At 39.8% G+C, this 23,927-nt stretch overlaps 1 protein-coding gene across 1 annotated transcript in view; it reads right to left on the bottom strand.

Moving 5' to 3' along the window:
• clstn2 (calsyntenin 2) overlaps window positions 1-23,927 on the bottom strand; it is a 175,810-nt gene that overhangs the window by 88,888 nt on the left and 62,995 nt on the right. The window contains exon 2 of the mRNA XM_034886794.1: window positions 1,041-1,163. Coding sequence (XP_034742685.1) covers window positions 1,041-1,163 — 123 coding nt within the window. The remainder of the gene's footprint in view (window positions 1-1,040; window positions 1,164-23,927) is intronic.

Raw genomic sequence — 23,927 nt, 5'->3', positions numbered from 1 at the left:
TATTGTTAGCAAGGTTTAAAAGTAATAATACAGTGGTGGTGCAGCAACTCTGGAGGTTCACAAGATTTTATCTCATCCATTTACAGTAAACACAAACCTACTGATATCCAAGCCACTTGTTTAGTTATTTACAAGCCCTCTGTCATCATACAATGATGAGAAGAAAGTGTTCCGAAAACAGAAAGAAAAACATGGTCAACACTACTAAGGGTGATAAATGGAATTCAGTCTCCACGACAAACAGTGAGTGCAGAGAACTGTTGGATCATCTGTTTGTGTCTTGTGGTGGGAAGTTGCCACAGTTTCCTGCACACAGTACTGAAGCATCCGTGTCTCTGTGCCAATGTGTGTGTGAGAGACAACGCTCATGTGGGAGGATGTATACTGTATACTATATGTGTAATACTTGCAAATGTGTGTGAATACCAGCGTTGTAGTCGATACACCAACTGTCGAGTCCAAGTCAAGTCTCGTGACCCCACTCTTCGAGTCCAGAGAGAATGTAAATGTAAATGTGCTGTATTTATATAGCGCTTTACCAGTTTACCAACAACTGCTCAAAGCGCTTTTACATCTACAGAAAACATTCACCATTCACACACATTCATACACTGAATCCGGGGCCACCTGCTCATCAGATAAACATTCACACACATTCACACTCCGATGCGCAGCACAGCACAGCACCGGGGGCAACAGTGTCTTGCCCAAGGACACTTCGACAATGACTGAGTACCCCATCACTGGCCGATGTATGAAACAGTTAAGACTAAATATATATCACTGTCTTAGGTTAAATCTTTATGACTTATTACAGGTAAAAGTACGGTAGTTAGAAACTTCAACCAACTTCCAAGTCCTATTTTATTAATGTTGTCTGTGGTCCTTTTTCATTTTCACAAGTCCAAGTCATAATAAGTGTGCAAGTCTGTGTCGAGTCACAAGTCTAGAGAATAGTTACTTGATTCGGACTCAAATATTTCATCACTGGTGGATACTGTACAGTGGATGGTTTTTATGTGTGTGTTCATTTTTCCTACCAGCATAGGGGACCGGGGCATCCTTGTCCAGGGCTACCAGCGGAGGGTCCAGCAGCACCGTGTTCATGTTCTCCGTGATCACACCATGGTAAGATGTTTCTATCCACGGCTTGTGCTTGTTGACTGTGGAAGACATGGAAATGCACGTTTCAGTTTGCTTTGTTGTTTCTAACTGTATTTAAAAGAGTCACTTCAAGAGAACTGAGAATGACAAAACAGATTAATTGAACAGAGTATTGAATGATGAGGCATTTTTCAATAGTCGATACTGAGTAGGCAATTCGGTTGGTGCCTGAAAAATTATTGAATTTAGTACCCAGCCCTATTCCTCACCAATGGCTACACTGCCAGTTGTGCTCAATGAGCACTTTACTCTAAGTACCACAGTAAAGGTATGAACCTGCTTTAAACTTCTAATTCCTTGACTTAGTTGGAAAACAATAACTGGCCAAAACCTTGTTGTACCTGTAGGTTGTACAATCACCTTAGTTGTGAGTTGTTATCTTAACCAAGACGTACTGACATTGTGAACTACAGGAACCACATCCAAATTTGTAATTCAGTCTGTGCTTCTTTCCCCTTCCTCCAGCCCCATCATCCTTTTTTTTTTCTCTTCTTCCCTTTCTCTCCATTTCTGCCTCTGTACAACTGTTCTACAATATGGAGCATGCAACCACCCTGCCAATGTGAAATATGATTGAAGGGTCAGGAAGAAGCTGGAGATTAACACAGATCACCATTACACATGGTTACTCACACTGTAAATTAAACATCCTCTCTTTCTTGCAGCATGTAGATAGAGACGGGTGTACAAGCCACAAGAACAGCCATATGTGCATGTGCACTTTTGTGTGCTCACGCACGCACACACACACACGCACGTGTCTCTAGTGTACAAATGTGACTCTCTGGAGGAATCTGGGATGTTAACTTGACCTTTCAATCCACTGAAGAGGAAAGCTTTGTCTCATGCCAATGAGCAGATGACATGTCCAGCTGGCAGTGATTTAAAATGCATTAAACTGTTCCTAAAACCTTCTCACAGCTTTTAATCTGTTTGGACAAATTTCAGTAGTTCTGTCCTACTATACCATCTCCCCATTTGTCACCATACTGAGTTATGAAAAAAAAAAGCGTGTTAGGCCTGTACAAAGGAAACCAGTTTGTTTAAAGCAAAAAATAAATCCGGGTGACTCATTAATAATTTAGATCAAAATCATTTTTATGGGTCATAATAATAATGACATAAAACACAACATACTGATGTGATGAAATTAAGAAAATTCAGTGTTTGTACCTTTGCATTTCTACTCATTCACACTTTTTTTCTACTCTTTCAATTCACTAAGAGAGACTTAGTGATTATTTTAGATGGGACTCTCTGCCTACGGAGACAGAGTATAGAGTGGATAATAGGCAGTGAGAGAGAGAGCCACAAGGGAAGACGTTATTAATACTAGGAGTCTCATCTCATGCTCATGCAGGAGATAGAAAGCACTGCAGCAAACAGCAGGACTCTGCCCTGCTGGAAAGTGGAGAGAGGAGGTCGGTCCTCTTCGAGTGGTGTTCAGGCATCTTTTACAACACGGAGTATTGTACATACAATCAAGGAAAGTCAGTGTGTTAAAGCACACTAATACAAACACTTTTTATGGTGTATTTTAGGTACAGCTTAATCCTTAAAAGAATTTCCACCCAAAAGCAGACGTGAAATGAACTCAACGATCTCATAAAGAGATGCATCGAAACCCAGACCATATTAGACTACGGTGCTGAGGTGACTATAAAACAGGCTATAAAAATGGGCATTCTTCAATTGAGTCTTCATTTGTACGTGTTTACACTTTTCAGAGTAAATCATTTAATTATTTATTCATTAATCCATCATGCCCACATGGCATTTTGTTTACATTTGAAAATGTCTTCAATAAGTCTAATAGCAGCCCACAGCTAGTGTGGTTTACTCATGGGTGGCAGCTTTGTTTTCTGGCTCAAGGTCTTACATTTATCCCACACAAATAGGGTGGTGGTTGAGGAAGCAGAGCAGTGACTCTTTAAAATGAGTCTACTATAAGAGCTCTTTTGTAAAGTGCACACATCAGACCATGGGCTATTTCCAGAATGGCTTTCATGACATGTAGTACTGTAAAGCCATTAGTGATGCGTTCAAGGCATTCATCCATGGAATCTTCGTCCAGAGCCACAGCAATGAAACTGAGGTAAGTATGCATTCAAAGAGAGGAAAAAAAAAAAACTGGAGTGGCTGGCTTGCCAAAACCCTTGTACAAAATAAATGTCACTGCCATCCATAGAGCCATGCCACATGGCTAATAAATGCCATTGTTGCAGCATGTGGTTCCGCCAATAATTAGGTTATAAGTGTCGTTGGCTGCAATATGCAAGGCGTCTTCGGCCATTTCCTAAGGAACGTCTGCAGCCATTACAGCATTACAGCCTCAGAATGCACATTATGAAGGACTAATTCACTTAGCAGAAGAAACAGTCTAAAAGGGGCTCTAGTACAGCACTGGATCAAATCGGATGTGACAGTAATATGAACAAATCCAGAAACAAGATAGTGCTTTCCTGTAAATAACACAACTGCAGGGAATTGTCAACTTGTCCATCCTAGGGCAGAGGCTTATGAAAACATATTTTAAGGACACAGGCAGTTGATACTTTGTATTTAATTTGAGTCCCAGCTAATATTAAAAAAAGACACCGCATTACTACCGTGGTGTGTACTGATAAATTTAAGTCATGTCAAATCCATTTCTTTTTAGCATTTATTTGATTACAATCATGTTGCAATGGAATAGTTGTAATCCTTCCACGGAGTATAAGGCAAAATACCAATAATAATAATAATAATAATGACTACATAGAAGAAGAAGAAATGCAAAAGAAAAAGACAGTGAAGAAACCGTTTTTAACAAGGGATGAAAAGAAGAGGTAGGATACAAATGAAAAGCTAGATAGAACAAGAGGAAATCAAATGACTTTAAATGGATGTGACAAGTTTTGAGAAGATTTTAGACTACTGATTTGGACACACACACACACACACACACACAGACACACACGGGTGACTTGTTGACAAAATGTGACTGTGGACCTCAAAGCCACCATTACTCAACACAAGCAACTTACGTAGATTATAAAGATGGATTTACTGTTATAGCAGAATGTGGAAACAGAGGACACAAGGGGAAATGTGAAAGAACATAATGAAAGTGAATTAAAGGAGGCCAGTTATCTAACAGAAAAAATGCAATAACACCAGTTTTAAAAAACTGAAACATCACAACAGGTCCCAATAGATAGTGAGAGTGATTTGAAAGTAAAACAAATCAAAACGTTTTTTGTTCAACACCTGTGCTATGAATTGTAAAACACTATTTTAAGTAATAATCATGTTTTGGTGTGGGTTTCATACAATCAATTTTCCATCAGACTTTTGGTGTCCAAACACGCAGCTCAGAGATAATGACCTTCTCTCTCTCTCTCTCTTTGCTTCTAGCTTCAATAACCAAACAAGAATAAAGTACTGCCGACTTGCATTCTATTGCTGTTAACTGACTGCATGTTCATTTGACAGGAATTCAGAGCATGAGAGAGAATTAAACAGGAGTCTCCCCTGACTCTGTTACGGGTATCTCAATATCAATCAGTATTTTTTATTCTATGGTTTCTCTAATGAGGCAGTTAAAACAAATAACCTCATTCACGACTTGTCTCTTATATGAACGTGTTGATGAGGGAAGTGTTTATGAGGCTCTTAGTTTAACAGTAAAAGCAATGAGAGAATTGAAATGGCAGATTCAGAGCCATTCAGCTCAGTGATGACATTTGGTGGACATAACGTAACGTAGGTTTCAATTGCTTCAGTGGTGAACAGTGAATCAAGTGTGGACAAGTCATTGGTGTATCTTATGTTAATGTGTGTGTGGAAAATAATCACCTAACCAGTCCTTAGATATCAATGCTAGCTACCAATACACAACTGTAGTTTATTACTCATTTAGAATTATTTGCAATATCATTAATGTTTTTAGTAAACTGCATTCATTTGTTTAAAAAGAAACACACCACACCGTAATAACTTAATATTCTGCCATTCAAGGTTGCAGTTAGACAACTGTGATTATTCTAGAGGAGTAAAATACTCTTTAAAGCTGCATTAATCTATATTTTGTATCAACATTGGACCAAATGACGATGTATTATGTGAAAGGGCTCACTTGTAGTGATGAACCCACAGAAAATTACCCAAATCTGCAGTTTCCCTCAGCTCCACAGACCATTTTGTGTCTTTCAGCTCCTAGCTTTGGTTAGTGACTAGGTGGTAAACATATTGGATCATACAAAAGCTAAAGAGCCAGAAATCCTTCTGAAATGTGTCAGGTGGCCAGCAACATGATTCTAAATGAATGCTAATGTTGCTCTGTGTATGTTGGAAGTGTAAATAGGCAACCGTTTACCAAATTGGGTTCAAAAACTTTATAAAATCATCACATGTCAGTGTTCTATTAGTCTATATTGACGGCATTCCACCTCCCAGATTGCTCTGGTGCCGCCGGAAATTCCGCCGGATGTCCCTCATTTCCAGCCGGATGTCCATTACATTCCGTATGACATTCTAGAGTTAAATTAATTCACGTAGCTTTAATAAAATACATGATACAAATAATATGTAATAAATAATACAATTTTTCTTCTTCTTTTCTTAAACTATACTTTCCAGCTTTCTTTTTCCGTACACTGCCATTGATTTTTCATTTGTTTCAGTGACCAGAAAACATTCCTACCTGGAGGGACGACATGCTTACAAAATACAGAATTTAATCAGTATGTATTTCAAACGATTCAGAGACCATTTATTAGGGAGTTTCAGGACCTGCATGAAGATACACCGAAATACAAAGTATCCCAACAGTTAAAGCCTTTACAGCACTGGCTTAGAAGGGGTTCAACAACAGCTTAAGCATTAGAAACTCAAACGCCCAGGAGAGGAGGGGGACACGATCCTTACTTTATGTCCATAAATACGATGAGCATCAACTCTGACATTTACAGTCCCAGTGCAAGGTATAAGACAGACTTAGCAAGAACAAAGTCATTGGGCATATTGACAAATAAGTCCAGCACTTTAAACAGAACCAGGTTAGAGCTGGCCGGTGGGTCATCTTCAGAAAATAAACTCTTCCCACTCAATCTCTCCCAGAACCCTTCCTCCTTGTACGGTTACATTTGCAGGCAGTGCAGTTGTTTTAAAGTGTTTTTCTTCTTCTTAACAACTCATTAAAATGGGCCATAAACTCTGATCTCCACATACCACAAACCATAAAGTCCCCCCCCGCGTTGTGAATGCAATCTGGTTACAGAGATTTTGATTTCATTTTGCTTTGCCCACATTCCCATCAAGACAATACAGAGGTTGCTTTCCGATCAGAACAATGCGTGGGATACAGATGTGCCATAATTGCTCTGCGACATACAACTCCCTCCTTTTCCTTTTCTCAATCTGGTGCTGACTGCTCAAAACAAACTGAGGAGTCAAACAAAGCCACTTTGTTTAACTGGCATTAGACATTTTGCACACAGCAGTGCAATAGCTATAGTCATGTAAGAAAAACAACTGCACAGTTATTTTGGTATGTCTGAGGACAGAGTTTGCAAGTGCCTGAGTGTGTTTGTAGAGTAGATGGCCATGGACAAAACCTACACTGCTGAAAAAGACACATTCATTTAATCACAGAAAGAGGAAAAAAAGAAGGAAGAAAGGATGTATACGGTTGAAAGTTAATGATCTGTCGCGGTATGGCATCTCTACGCGAGCGTGAGATGAAACACAGCAGGTTTCTAATTCTGGAGGATCTGATGAGTCAACAGGGTCCTATGGAGACTACTGAGGGTGAGTGGGTGGAGTTATTCTCAGAAAATGACAACAGTTATAAACTGGAAAAAAATCTATTATATCCACATCCAAAACACAGAGAAGTTGCAAGCCTAGCTCTGCAGTGTGTAAATACACTCAACTATAGGATTATTAGGAACACCATACTGTGTTTGACCCTTTCGCCTTCAGAGCTGCATTAATTCTACCTGGCATTGATTGAACAAGGTGTTGAAAGCATTCTTTAGAAATGTTGGCCCATATTGATAGGATAGCATCTTGCAGTTGATGGAGATTTGTGGGATGCACATCCAGGGCACGAAGCTCCCATTCCACCACATCCCAAAGATGCTCTGTTGGGTTGAGATCTGGTGACTGTGGGGGCCATTTTAGTCCAGTGAACTCATTGACATGTTCAAGAAACTAATTTGAAATGACTCGAGCTCTGTGACATGGTGCATTATCCTGCTAGAAGTAACCATCAGAGGATGGGTACATGGTGGTCATAAAGGGATGGACATGGACAGAAACAATGCTCAGGTAGGCCATGGCATTTAAACAATGCCCAATTGGCACTAAGGGGCCTAAAGTGTGCCAAGAAAACATCCCCCACACCATTACACCACCACCACAAGCCTGCTCAGTGGTAACAAGGCATGATGGATCCATGTCCTCCTTCTGTTTACGCCAAATTCTGACTCGACCATCTGAATGTCTCAACAGAAATCAAGACTCATCAGACCAGGCAACATTTTTGCAGTCTTTAACTGTGCAATTTTGGTGAGCTCTTTAAAATTGTAGCCTCTTTTTCCTATTTGTAGTGGATATGAGTGGTACCCGGTGGGGTCTTCTGCTGTTGTAGCCCATCCGCCTCAAGGTTGTGGCTTCACAAATGACCACACCACTAAATACATTGAAGCAACTGCCATGTGATTGGTTGATTAGATAACTGCATTAATGAGAAACTGAACAGGTGTTCCTAATAATCCTTTAGGTGAGTGTGTACAACTAGTCTTGCTTTGCCAGATACTCCTCTAAAGCACGCTGAAGGACAGTCCGGCTACTCCACACAGCATTTGGAGATGGGAGGAAAACGTGCTGTGGTTAAATGGCATTTCTTTAAACCAGTCAGAATTGTCATGGGCGGTGCTAAACTCCCCACAGAGTTGCTGCAAAATAGTTGTGCGAGAGAAAACTCGGATTGGACAGATACACTAGCCAGCTGTCTCGATTTAGGGAGACAATTTATGGAGAGATTTTAAGGATATAGACTAATATATGACATATGAGATTTACCAGTCTAAGGAACCAAAAAGCTACAGTGCATCACAGACTGAAGGCTTCCCTTGGGGACCAATACATGAGGCATAAAATAACTGTATGGGCATAACCCATAAAAGACTAGATATTACCATCATCACAGTGGGTAACCTTCAGCTTATAAAAGCATGGTATTCATCTGAAAGACTTATAGGAGCTTTGATGACACATGGAAAGTCTGCTGGAACATTTAACTCATCAGAAAAAAATATTTGCATTAGCGTCTATGCACTGAAAAATAATTGCTGTCATTAAACTTTTAAGCAAACATTTCAATTTGTTAAAGTCCCTGATTACGTTTTTTTGTCAGTGGTGGCATTTCCTGACACCAGAGCTAAAGTGATACCGAGGGAGTCTCCAAATGTCAATTGTTTGCCATTAGAGGATTTGGCATTCACTATAATGAAATATTAAACCCTGCTGTAAGAAACTGAGTGTGCCTAGCCTCCAGAATTTCCTCTTAATGATAAACCTTATTTGTTTTTCTTGCCTGTCTGCCTCTACTTGTTATGAATCCTCTGTTGATTTACAGTACAATGAGAGAGGGAGGGACCATGACTTGAATAACCAACAATGGCTCTGATTAGTTTCTGGAGTAAAAGAGATGCTTCGAGTGTTGGCTTACTGTCAATTACTTGCACCGAGTTGGCCAATGAAGGGGCACAACAGAAGGATATGAAGTGAAGTGAAAGTAGAGTGGAGGAAAAAGGACAACAAAGAGAGAACAAAGCAGGGGATGGGAGGCAGGAGGAAGGAGGGGGTGATATCTCCATTAGCAGAAAGCAGCAGGCAGTGAGAGAAGCCATGGTGGGGAGTAATGGAGGGCAGTGTGACTGACTGGATTGAATGAGAAACTGTTCCATTCTGCAGACTTGGGCCTCGTGTGGTGATCGACCAACGTTAACAGCCTACCATTTGCACTTCTTCAACTCACTTCAAAAACTGTATGACAATCTGCTGAATTAAAAAAAAAAAAAAAAAAAAAAAAAAAAAACCTTTAGATGGAAATTCCACGCCTCAAATGGCTGGTGTGAGTGATTCCTCCATCTGTTTGTCGAAGCATCTCTTTTACTCCAGAAACTAATAAGAGCCATTGTTGGGTATTCAAGTCATGGTCCCTCCCTCTCTCATTGTACTGTAAATCAACAGAGGATTCATAACAAGTAGAGGCAGACAGGCAAGAAAAACTAATTAACAAATTATATATAGTTTGAAGAGATTTATATGGTGTGGACAAGTTATAATCTCCAACAAAGAAGACGTATTTAAGTACAAATTGGATATGCCAGTTCATCACGATATAGAAAATGAACAGAAAATGCCACTTAAACCTATTCCCTTCTGTTCACGTCTGGTTTGTATTAATACAAATAATTCATAGTGCACACATGCACTAAATCGCTCTAAATCTTTTGATATTATTTGTTTGTTTTGTTGCCATTTCAAAACAAGCAATTTTAGATGTTTTATGACCACAACTGATTAGAATCAGATTCTTTCCTGTGAGGGTGAAAAGAAGCACCTTCATAGCTCTAAGTACTCTGAATGTGTGTTGATACCAACAGGGAGCAATCAGGGTAACATCTACAGTCTTAAGAGTTGACTAGCACAGGTTTTTGTCTTGAAATGCAAATAAAGAAGGTGATTTTGATTGACTAGATTAAACAATTATTAGTAACTTGGACACATTCTTTAGCTTTTAATTGTTTTAACTTGTGTATTCACAAATTTTAAATTAATTGTCAAGTTGCCAATAAAGAGACCCATTGATGATGCTCACCTAAAATGTGTGAAACTGGCAATAGGTCTTCTTTGGTCCATGTGTACCGTGTGCTATTTTATCAGCTGCATTACTCTACCTCGACAGAGAATGGTTCCGAAACCCATTTCCAGTTCTGGATCTGAGTTGGCCAAATACCCTGATCTCTTATCAAACCTTTATCTTTCTTGAAGTGTCCATAACATTAAAGGCAACAGGCTCATTTAGCCAGCAATGACCATTAGCTTTTGTTAAAATGATAAATATGACAGACTGATCTCATGAAATTGCGTATGTATGACACGCCAATTTGAATGCCATTATTGGGGTGTTATTAAGGTGCATATCATATATCGCTTTTTAGCGCGTATATCAACACAAACTGTCCTCCATTGACTTACATTACTTTGCAATTGCGTGTGAATTTACGCTGAATATGAGCAGATTATATCATAAATCATGTAAATTCCATATCGGCTAAAATAAAACTTTTGGGTGTTTGTCTCTCTCTCTAGAATCAGGCTTAATAGTTTTTCATTAAACCCTCCACTATTTAAAAGTAAAAGTAAGATTGAGATTTGATTCATTTTTTAAAATAATTAAATAAGCGGATATGATGCTGGATTTGAGTATGACTAAATGCAATCAAACCCCAATCCTTCTCCTGGATGATTTGCTAACTACTTAGGTACCTCTTTCTATTTTGTCACGTTAGCGCAAGCATGAGTCTCCCTGCTCTGCCAGGTCGGTTAGTTTGACATTTAAGACCCCATGCTGGGTGAGACACATTGATCCACTCCAGTAATGCAAAGTTCCACTCTTGCAGGCATCTGTTTGGTTGCTGCCCTTCTTATCCTTTTTTATCTCAGATCCATATCTCAGCTGTGAGTCTGTTTGTCTTTCTTTTCTTACTGTCTGCCTCAGATATTCGTTCTGTCTGTCGTTTCTTACCGTCTGTCACTGTCCGCCATGGTACATCTCAATTTCTCTCTCTCTCTCTCTCTCTCTCTCTCTCTCTCTCTCTCTCTCTCTCTCTAGGTTAACAGGTGTTAACTGTCAGTCTGACAATTTGTTGTGACTTTTCCCTGGGTTCCCGGTGAAGACTTAGATTAAATGTCCCTTGAACAAGCAAGCTGGAAAGAATTTAGAGTGACAGTTTAGTGTCAGAGAAGGCGACACAGCCAAAAAAAAAGGAGAGAAACATTTAACATAAATTGAATGGATAGTGATGATATAAAGACAAAGATGGAAGTGGCAATGTGGGTTAGATAAGGATTACCAGATCTCAGCATGTGGGTTGTTGTTTACTTTTCTTGCAATGTAAATAAAATGTATACTATGATCCTCTACTAAACTAGGAGCAGAATCACTAAAATGCTGTGTATTCAAGTAGACAAACATCTAGTATACTAGTTTTTCTTAGATCTTTAGAAGCTTAAAAACATTTAGCTAGCCACCCTGCTTTCTCCTGCCAATCCGACAATATCTATCTATCTATCTATATACAAATCCACCAGAGAAATAGCGGATTAAAAACGGCAGGCAGGTCTGTTATACCTGTCCAAGCTGCAAGACGTCTGATTCAATTACAGCACAAAATCAGTTTCAGTAGCGCCAACAAGAAGAGGGCAGGAAATGTCTTCCACAGTGGTGTCCTCAACATAGCGCACCGTGCTACTACATCACACGGTCTAAAAATGGCTAGTCTGTTCTTTTTGGGAAGAAGCTGTCACTTTCCCTCTTTGATACACATTGTTTTTAAGGATAAGCAATACGATGCACACAGTCTGAAAGATATTATCAATTAGCTTACAAACACTTATGTTCTCATAATAAAATTAAAAATGGAACCTCAGGGCTGCTGACTGAATGCATCCTAACAAATTCACCTTCATAATTAATATCTAATTTGCGGTCACAGGTGATGTAGGTTCTGTTGGTGCTTCAATAGATAAAAACTACATGTGTCCACAAAGTGCCCCTAATGCTTCTAATTATTTTCAAAGTGAGTTCAAAGTTTTTCAGCTGAATTTGAGAAGCAGTGACTGTGAAATTTCTGTTTTTCCACAAATTCAGACATTTTGTGGCACATGTAAATATACGGCGGCCAGTCAATGTATAACTATATATCCAGTTATATATACCAGTTATACATCTATTCATCCACAGAACTCATTTGATAAGTAACAAAATGCAATGGAATTAATTCAGAAGGTCAATACAGTCTTAAAGAACATGAAATATAAAGATGTAATATAAGGGTGAAAACGAATGTATGGTACTGTGGTTTAAGAGTAAGTAATCACTCCAGGGAGGTTAAAGTAGCTGGCAGAGGTATTTTTCAAAGCGAGAGAAAAGCTTTAGTCATTGCTGAATTAGCCTATAAGCCCCTCTAGAAAAGTAGGAGCATGAAAAACATCTTCTTTCCACAGCGGACTCATTTAGTGCACACACATGTGTATGCAAATACCCCATCACACAGGAACACAACAACACTGACTGAATAAGTAAGTACTGCACCACTGGGAATGAGGCTTTAGAGCTTTTAAGCACCGTTTTAGTACTCGGTCTCAACAATCTTCTGGTCACAATGATGTACAGTGTGCACAGTGGTGAGAGCACCAGGACTCCAAAGGTTAACGAAACTGAATGACTTTAAAAATTCCCCACTTCCACCGTCTGACTCCTGACTAGTGGATAGGGGTGTTGAATTAAATCATTGCATGGATGCATTGCGATGCGACCATTGACAATTCTGCATGAATGCAGCTACAGACCATAATCGATTATTGCCTACTGATGTTGCTTGCTGACTTTCCGGTCCGGCTTTATTTGTTATTGCCTTTAGTACGTTGTCTGCTGTGTTCGTTGTCTGAAGTGTCTTTTTTAGGAGGAGATACCATGAAAAGGGAAGTTCAAATATATCTAAGTGCTTGAATTTGTTGTTGAAAACCATTTGTTTCGGTTTGAATTGTTGACAGGATAATCCTAATTGAATCACATCATGAGACCAGCGAAGCTTTACACCCCTGGTAATGGATGGTGCTAATGTAAGTTACGTCTGTAATTCATGACTACTGTACCATACCAAACTAGTCTCAGTCCCAATCCAACACACATATTGTTAAAACGATGCTCAGAGTAAAGGGCTAAAACTGTTATTCTGTTGAATTTAATTTTATATCCTGTAAGTTGCATTTAAAGTAGCTATTTGTTTGGTCTGTTCCAAAACATGTTGCTCCTTTTACTAAAATTCTGACCAATCACCGCCCACCACATGGGTTCCTTATTGCCCTTTAATCTCAAAGTGTGTCTGAACGAAAAGGAAGTTAATTTTAGATGCAGCAGGATTGCATATAAAGTCAGTACAACCACGACGTGAGTGGTAACAATTTCACCATGTAAAGTTTAAAACACCTATCCTGAGGCTATAGAACACGATCAATTGGAACGTTGCTAGCTAGCTCACCGCTAACTTCCTCATAATAATAGCAATTATACACATGCCAAGAGAAACACTAAAGCAAACATACCCTTACAGAGAAATGTTTACACATATGTGCAAAATAAAGCATTTTGAAAGAGTTTCAATCCGACACACCACAACACACATTTGTCTGGCTCGCCTGGCATCACTGAATAGAGGGAGCCTGTGTATCAAACAGCCAGCATTTGGTCTGTACAGATGGTGGGTCATACTTTGATGTCTTTATCTCTACAGAGACCTTTGTTAGCAAAATACACACCCGAACTAGGACCAATCATATTTTGAAATGTTATTTATTAATCCAATGATCAGTAACCAAGAGAGAACTTATGTTTCACCTTCACTCCTATTCCACTTGTTTTTCAAAAGGCCGGTTTCACTATGGTCCGAAAATAAATACTGTTGATACTAGGCCTGTGGGGAGCCATTAGGAATGGAATGACTTGGAAAACCTAATGATACATATTTTAAGGTTCCCATCACTCCTCATCTCCCTATGTCTGTCTCTGTCTTACACACACACGCACACACAGAAACAGACACACACAGAGGTCTATTGACTGATAGAGTTCATCCATGTCCATGTTAATCTTGGTGGTTTGCCATTTCAGCATCAGCCTTGGCAACTACCTACTACTCCCTGTGTGTTTGTATATGTGTGTGTGTGCATGTATCAGGGTTTGAGCAGTTTTGTTGTTGCTGATGAAATTCCCAGAAGCTTGTAAGAGTCGCTGGGAGGATGTCTGACAGGTGAAGATAAACTGGACCAACAGAGTGGAGGCAGTGGGCCTTATAAAAACATGCCAAACAAAACTCATTGTCTAGTCTGCATAAAAGTTGACTACGGTTGGGATTTAGGGGCATGACGTACTGCATTCATATTTGTGATGGGGTTGGCAAAGCACCAAGCTGTAGAGGGATGTCCGTGTTTTAGTGTAAATACTGTATGTAGATGGGAGCTCAGGGAGTAAATGCAGGGCAGACAAAGAAAGAAAGAACAGAAAAAACATGAAAGTGAATTTAATTGCAATGAGAAAAAAAAATGGGGGAAATATATAAGGAATTAGTTACAGCCAAAGAGGAAGAGCAGTAGATAAATCACCATCCCAGGGCAGCAGAAGAGGGGGGCGGTTTAAGCAAACCCCTATGTTTTTACATCCATAAGAAATGGTTAAAAGTCCAGTATGAAGATGGACAAGGGAAATAGTACAGTGGCATAATGACAGACATTTAAAGTACACTGATACTACTGCCATCATACACACAACCACAAACTGATCCGGCTATAATTCTTTGTTGGCTACCTTGGCTATCATTCGTTTATTTCTTGTTCAAGTGGCTGCACAGAAGAAGACAAAAGAGTAGGATCACAAAGAGGCTAGGCAACCAAGCCTTAAGTTGCAAGTGTCATGGTGGTAAGAGACTTTCATCTTTTCCACTATCTTAAGTAGACACACTGATACATTTAATCCATACTACCACATGCTGCTCATCTGCCACATCTTCCTTTAACCTTAAGTACCACCACAGATAAGCGCAGACACCATAAGGGCCTTTCCTGCAACAGAGGATCACACATTAAGACGAGAATCCCGACAAATGCACCCTGCCATGTCAGTAATAAAATACCCCACTGTGTGTACAGTGTGTGTTTGTGCGAGAAGCACATGTGTAACTTTTCATTATCTCTGTCAGGTTTGGCCCTTGATGTCTTGTGTATTAAAACAGTTTTAGATTGACAACTGTCAGTATAAAGAATTTTTGTTTGTTTTCAAGAGGCAACGAGTCAAACTGGACACCCCTGATTTAGATAAAGTAGTCTTTTGCAAATGAGAAATGGTTAACTCAACGGCCCGTTGGTTTTGAAACCGTGATTTATTTATTTTTAAACGATGGTATACTTTAAAAACGGTAAATGGTCCATGCCTGCACTGGTCACGTTAACGATAGCTGAATTTATATGACTTTAGCTAACATTAGCGCTCGTTCAAGTGGACCTCTGCATAATGTCAGTGTAATCCTTGTTACCTTTATCTTGAAATATATGTTATAAAGAGGAGTACATTTGATTTATTGTTGTTTTTTACAGTAGTACTGAATTCGGTATCAAGAATCGTGGAATAACTACTAACTTTCTGCTATCGTGAGATCCCTACAACAGGTTTGAAATGTTTAAAACAATGCCAAATGATGGAGCGTGGAACTTCCTTTTGACCATGGAAACAACCGCCGGAAAAAAAGAATCAAACTTAAGAACAATTTATATATTTTTTCCCACCGCTATAACTATCTCACAGTCTTCCTCCTCTTCAAACTCCATCCACGCAGGAAGACCATGACGTGTAGTAAAAACCTTCAGAAGAAGCTAGACCTTTAGGTAAGTTTTTTTTTGCCAAAAGACCTCCATGGACATTCATGTAAAACAATTGATTAACCCCTAATAGCAAATATTTATTAATTTGAATTGAAATTCTTTACGCTGGCATGGTGTGTGCATGTGTGTGTGAGAGACAGATAGTTAGAGAGACAAAGGAGAGGCGGGGAGGCTTGGCCGGGGATAAGCCAGCTAAGATCTATGGGCTGTCAGTGACACTAATCAGGCTTTCCCCGGCAGCATTTATCTCTGGAGCGGCACCAAGAACTGGCCACTGACCAGCAGCCGACCAGCCAACTAACCGCAGGCTGCCATGACTACAGCCTTGCTTCAACTGCCCAATGATAACAGTGCAGATTCTTTTTAAAGAATAGCATTTCATATTGAGTAGCAACAGCTTCAAAATGTTATTTATCTTAGCTATGCTCTCCTCATTCTGAAAACTATGTGTCTGCTCAAAAAGGCTTCTTGCTATATCGTAGTTAACAAGCCGCCTGGTGGAATCATTTTTAAAAACACAAAAAGGCAATATTAGCAGACAAGGAAAACAAAAACTGTGCGGTTGATGTACCATACATTCTCAACAACATGCTGAGTGGCAAATGAGACAACATAGTGAAATGTACTGTAAATCAACGGTCGCTTAGCATGGCCAATCTAATAGCATCAGAATCCTTTTTATTCTTGGTGCTCTACGGTTTTGCCCATTCCAAAACCATTGCCTCTCCCTGCCAGCTTTATATTTGCTTGCAATCCTCTGCAGTTTGCATCTGACTTTGTCAAAGTTGTCCGCATTACATATGAAAGAATATGTCATTGGAATAAAAAAGGCATGTGGGAGGAGGAGTGGGGGCCAAAGTAATCAAGGGAGCTGAAAAGCGTGAAAGTACCATTACTCATAATGCCATATACACATAGAAAAGATAAATGACTGCAATCCAATGGCAGCCCTCTAATACTGGATCCAGTTAGGCAGAAAGGAAAAGGAAAACCTTCCCTTTGCTTAACATCTTACCATTGTTCCAAATAATTGTTACACATTGAAAGCTCATGTGAAAACAAATAAGCAAAAAAACTAAAAAAGCAGTACAAAACACAAGGACAACAGCAGCCTGGCTTTAATAACCAAGGTCAGATTTCTTTCAAATACCCAGACTGTGACTGTGTTGTGAACATGCCTACAAGCCAACATTCATCTCAAAACCCTTTTGTGAAGTAAGATTCTCATTTAGTTTTCTTTTACAGTTGGGTAAACCCCAGGTAAAAACTTGTATTAACATGTAGAAAGAAGCCAAGAAAACATGGAAAAATCTCCAAGAGGCATCAAATGATAAATTAGACATTTGTATAATATGTCACAAAATGTTAGATTTTATTTCCATCATTTACACTTTCAAAATAACAGAAAACAAAAACAAATGGCGTCTGCAAAAGTCTGGGCACCCTGCAGTGTTTATATCATGCACCGCCCCCTTTGGAAAGCTGAGACCTATCAGTGTCATGGATTGTTCTCAATCATCGTCTGGAAAGAGCAGGTGATGTCAATCTTAAGGTTTTAAATGCCCAGACTCATCTGACCTCACCCCAACAATCAGCACCATGGCTTCTTCTAAGCAGTTTTCTAGAAATCTGAAACTGAAAATAGTTGATGGTCACAGAGCAGGAGAAGGTTATAAGAAGATAGCAAAGTGTTTTCAGATGTCAAAATCCTCTGTTTGGAATGTAATTAAGAAATGACAGTCATCAGGAACAGTGGAAGTTAAAGTAAGATCTGGAATACCAAGAAAAATATCAGACAGAACAGCTTGCAATTGTTTTGCTTGCATTGTTTTGACTTGCTTTTCTCCCAATCCTGGGAGACAAGCAAGTCAAAACCCACATTTGACTGCTTGATCCATCAACAAAGACCTGGCAGACACTGGAGTTTTGGTACAGCATTCTACTATAAAGAGACACTTGTACAAATATGGTCGTCACAAAAGAGTCATCAGAAGAAAACCTCTTCTACGCCCTCACCACAATAATCAGCAATTCAACATATCGACAAGCCTGATGCATTGTGGAAACAAGTGTTGTAGACCGATGAGGTTAAAATACAACTTTTTGGCCGCAATGAGCAAAGGTACGTTTGGAGAAGAAAGGGCACAGAATTTAATGAAAGAACCTCTGTCCAACTGTTAACCATACTTTGGGGTTGTATTGCATCAATCAAGAGGCGTTAACTGAACGTTTGCCATGGCCTTCACAATCTCCTGACCTCAACAGAATTGAACATCTATGGATAGACCTTAAAGAGCAGGGTGTGACAGACAGCCGAGAAATCTCAAAGGAGTGGAAGACTTTTGTAAGGAAGAATGGGTGAAGATACTTCCAACAAGAATTGAAAGAGTCTTGGCTGGCTACAAGAAGCGTTTCCAAGCTTTGATACTTGCCAAAGGGGAGGGGTCAAGGTATTAACTCTGCAGCGTGCCCAAACTTTTGCAGACGCCATTTTTTTGTTTTGTTGTATTGTCATTTTTAAAATGTAAATGATGGGAATAAAATCTGACTTTTTGTGACACATTATACTAACGTCTTATCCGTCATTTGATGCCTTTTGAGATTTTTCCATCTTTTCTCTATGCACATTATTACAAATTTTTACCTAGGGTGTCCAAACTTTCGAGCCCACCTGTACTTAAGATTTTCAGTGACAATGACATCTTCATGTCATTGTCTTCATCTGACAATGAATAACTTTAATTTTAGTAAGACTCAGGTCATCTGGAGCCGTGCAAACTCCTCAATCAATTTTTCTGCTTCACCATACAAAGTGTCCTGCAGTACGTGGAATCAGACTGGTTCAGTGATCTCTCAGTCCAACTGAAAGCCAGGAGACAACAACTCCTAAGGATCTGCTCCAAGGTGGTGGCTCAATCTGTGCTAAAGAGCTGCAGTGTGTAGACTGGCCGACAGAATCGCCCAAGCCCCTTCTTAGGTCCTACACAAAGAGTACCAACCTTTGCCCTCTGGGAGGCACCAGGCCTCCCAGGCTGCAAGAAGAACCAATACAAGCACTCTTTTATTCCTCACTCTATTACATTGTTAAATTATTCTCTACAGTGCTGCGGAGGATTATTTTGGGATGGGAGAAAAACTTGCTCTGGTTTATTGGCATTTCTTTTAACTGATTACAATTGTCTTGGGTGATGCTAGGCACCGGACGGAGCAATCCCGGAAGTGGAACGTCCTGGATATAGACTACAGTTAAATCAACCTAAGAGGAGTGTACATAAACAGTACATGAATGGTGAAAGTGACTGAGTACAGAGTCCTCGCACAAGTCTAAATTCTTTTTGCTCTCTGCTCAAAATAAGACTGTTTGGATGTATCATGTACAGATGTTCGTTATGTTGTTCTAGGTTAGAACTGTTTGGAGCATGTGATGCAAGACACATTTTCCCTGTAAAAGGGCCAATAAAATAAAATAAATAAAATTGTATATGCAGTAGGCAAAACACTTCCTCCTTCTTTAACATTTGGGGTGGCTTTAGAGGTGCCAGTTATCTCTGCCTCAGGCTACATGCTACAGCATCAGTATCATATGCTGGGAAGGTTGACCAACTGAGGGAGAAGAGTAGAGAAACATCTCACTTTACTTTTTGATCCCTACTAAAAAGTTACATATTGTAGAAATATATTATCAGCGAGTAAAAAAACAATTCTGACAGTTCTGTCAAAACATATCTGTCTGTAATTACACCACTAAAACAACACCAGGGTTTTTCCTGCATAGAAAAAGTTTTGGCGCGCCCCAATGAGGTTTAAGCAGCGGATATGGAATATCACAAGAGCCAAAACGTCTGATTTTCATAGGCCGTCTCATCCACAGTCACTACTATACACATGCGGCTGGCGCTGATTTGGTGGGATCTAAACGCTATGCTGTATAACGCTAATGGTATCTCCGTTGGCAGAGCAGGCTGCACCAGACCCTCCAGGTGACCATGCTGCTCTGGGGACCGGCAGCATAGCTGCTGACGAACACAGAGCTGAGGAACCCCAGACCCCCGCTTCATATGTGTTCCTCCCCCAAAGGGGCATTCTGACCAGGAAAATACCTGCAACACGGTAAGTACACACTGAAAGTTATGTGCAGCTTTATTTCAAAACTAGAGCACAAAGTTGCTTCAAACAGCACAGGACAACCCTGTTTGTTTTCACTGACACAAAACACCAGCAAATGGCATGACTCGACATTTTTTGAGGGTATTATTCCTAAAAAAAGGTATTGCCAAATATAACCTAACTGCCAGAGTACTCTTAACTGGAGTCAATTGCAGGTCTGGTAAGTACACAGACAGTAAAACATGCAAACATAAAAACACATTTCTCAGAAGCTTTAACTCTCATGGGCATACTGTGCCACAAAACGTATTAGAGCCATGACTGACATTTATTTGTCAGGACTTGTAACACATTGCTTACAGTATAACAGCAGCTCCCCTTGACATGGGTACATGACAGACCTGCACAATTCCCAGTGTGATTTCAATCTCCTTTCAGAAGTTGCTTAGCTGCTCTGAGAGCTGTAGGAGCTGGGGCGAGAGGTAACAATTACCAGCAGGAAGAAACTTTGAGAAACAAGCCAAAGAGAGGCAAAAAAAGGCACTACAGAAAGAAAGGGAGTAACCGAAGCAGATAACGTTAGTTAGGAAGCCTCTACTTGAGATTCACATAATAAGTTTTGAGAGGATGAATAACTAATGTGAACTAATGTAATGTACTGATATGAACTTATGTCATATACTGAAACTTTCATGCAATGTTACAACATGTTTCCCTCTGGGCTCGAACACAAAAGGTTCCCATTGGGCCACAGCAACGCCGGGTTAGGGTTGCAAATTAAACTATGACATTATTTTAGTGGCTTGAAAGAATTTAAGTGTTTTATTCGTTAACATTTTCATGTTGTATGAAAAGCTTTACAGGTTATGCTCTGTGCTATGCTTAAAAAGGGGACCCTGGACCCTAATTTCCCATGTATTTTTGTCTTTTGTGCAAGAGCACTGTAACAGCCAGCTGTGAACTGCAATGGAATCTAACAGGGAAATTACGCACTGTCGTACGGCCACTAAAAGTGCTTGTTTTTGTTTCTGACAGGCTTAGATTGTTACTATATGCCTGACTACATTATCATAAGATAGTGAAGCCTCGTTCTGAAAACTCTCAAGGTGACTTGTTGCCGGAAGACAGCAATGTAGACCAGGAACATGACAGAGACAGCAAGAGTTTGTTGTGTTTGTGTACAGGAAGAATAGCTTTGCGTTATTTAAATAATTCATATAAAGAATCATCATCATATATATATATATATATATATATATATATATATATATATATATATATATATATATATATATATATACATACACACACATACACACACACACACACACACACACACAGAGCTAGGCAGCAATTACAATTTTTAATCGCAATTAATCGCAATATTTCCCTGATTAATCACGATTAATCGCAAAATGAAATAATGAATGGAATTTTTTTTTATGTTCTGCCATATGAACGAAAGTGCCGTAACATTTGTCCTGCAAAAACTTACCAGCATTTTGTTTACAAAGTAGCAGTTAAATAAAATATTTAGTGTACATCTCAACTTAAACAATGTATTCATCATGTCCAGACTTGAATTCCATCTGGTTAGAATGTCTTGCATAAGCGACTCCTTCTTATGTCCACGTTCTTCTGTTGTTGCTTGAACTCTGCAGCACTTGCCCCACAACTTTTCTGCACTTCGCAAGGACACTGTCCAACGCACTGTTAAGCAGAGACACTGTGACAGAACGCTGGAGACCGTGCGCAAAGCAGGGGATGTGATCAAAAGGCAGAAGGCTCGAAGCAGCGATCATATTTCGTATCTATTTGTATCTGTGCTAACTGCGGTGACTTTATCTGACCCATTCCACTGCTGTGCAACTTAAATAAAGTGTCCCGCGCATGTTTCAGCATAATGTCTCTCCTCTGTTTTCATTACAGTCAGAGCATGTGAATGCAGCGCCCACTTTTCATCAGTATAATGCACTGTAACTCCGAGATAATTCTGGTTACCCAGTGAGTCCAGTAGTCCCTAGTAAGAGAAACAGCGGGTGCATGTTGTAACGTGGTTGCTTTTGCAGTCCTCTCCTTTTTACACAACTGGGAGTCTGATGGTGCGTGTTAAGGGAATTTCATACCTTCCGTCGTCGTTGCGATTCTCAGACCGATGTCCTCCACAACCCTAAAGGGCCTGCAGTCTTTAGCTATCCACGTTGCTATGGCATTTGTTAGCTTCTCTTGCCTTTGTTTATCTAAACTTACCCACATGCTGCATCTAACGTAGCCTGCCGAAGCCTCGCGCCACTGTGTGTTTCGTTGAATGATTTGCTAGTGGTGGGCGATACTGCAAAATTTGATATCGATCCGATACCAAATACATATAGGGTCCGTATTGCCGATACCGATACAATACTTTTTACTTAAAAAAATACTTTTGTGTAGGGGAGAGCATTTCATTATTTCAGAGGTAAATGAATGATCAATTCTTTAGGCAATATTTTTTTTATTAATGTATTGAAGTGCACACAGTTATTAGTTATTAGGCACTGTAGAATGAATACAAACCAAATTTTACAGCCTTTTTAAAAAATAAATAAATAAAGAATAACAAAAATTTCGCGATGTCTTATTCTTGAGCAATCGCACTAACTAATGCACAAGACGCAATATGACATGACTAACATAATATTAGCATACTCTTACAAGCTACCTGGGTATTCTCTGCCTCTCTGAAATGACTCTCCCAACAAACTCTGTCTCTGTGCCGGGGGTCCTCTGTGGAAGTGCATTGATTTCCCTCCTCATTTCTTCGTTTTTGTAGATCAGCATTTTCCTCGTCATGTGTTTTTAAGTGTTTCTATACGTTTGTAGTGTTGCCACAGTATCGAATGCTCTTTTTACACGTATCACAAGTTGCAGTATTATCATTTAGTGCCGTAAAATAGCTCCACACAACACTTTTCTTCCTCTCGGCCATCCTGATCTCTCATTCAATGTGCTATCAGTCTCGCTGCTCCTCTGCGCGTTGTGTCAGTGAGTCACGTGACGACACAACAATGAATCACAGCAGAGGAGCAGGAGGGGGAGGAGGAGCAATGTGGGCCAAGACGTGAAAGCGCCGTTTGCTCAGGAAGGTGGAAGACACAAGTAAAGTATAGTGAACGTAGAGGAGAGATATCTAAATTAAAATATCGATTCAATTACAGTTGTATCGATCAAATACCAATACCAGCGTTGGTATCGATACTATTGATATTTAGATCGATCCGCCCACCCCTATGATTTGCTGTTATCAACTGTCAAGGTGATTTCAGACTGGAGGTACTCCGGTGATAAGAAAATTCAACTTTGCAGTATTTACAAAGCCTGTGAGCAACAAACTTTTACAATAATAAAGAAATAATGAAAACCGCGTTAACGCGCGATAAAAAAAAATGAAAGTGGGCGTTAACTTGCCCAGCCCTAATACACACACACACACACACACACACACACACACACACACACACACACACACACACACACACACACACACACACACACACACACACACACACACACACACACACACACACACACACACACACACACACACACACACACACACACACACACACACACACACACACACACACAAAAGTTTGGGGTATCTTCGCCCATTCGTCCTTCCAAAAGTCTTCCAATTCTTTGAGATTTCTGGGCTGTCTGTCACACCCTGCTCTTTTAAGGTCTAGCCTTAGATTGTCAATTATGTTGAGGGCAGGAGATTGTGAAGGCAATGGCAAAACCTTCAGTTTACCTCGCCACTGTGTGTTTCGTTGAATGATTTGCTGTTATCAACTGTCAAGGTGATTTCAGACTGGAGGTACTCCGGTGACAAGAAAATTCAACTTTGCAGTATTTACAAAGCCTGTGAGCAACAAACTTTTACAATAATAAAGAAATAATGAAAACCG

This window comes from Etheostoma cragini, chromosome 12, assembly GCF_013103735.1.
Source record: "Etheostoma cragini isolate CJK2018 chromosome 12, CSU_Ecrag_1.0, whole genome shotgun sequence".
Taxonomy (NCBI): domain Eukaryota; kingdom Metazoa; phylum Chordata; class Actinopteri; order Perciformes; family Percidae; genus Etheostoma; species Etheostoma cragini.
Note: the sequence above shows the minus strand (reverse complement) of the source record. Positions and strands in the feature narration are given on the sequence as shown.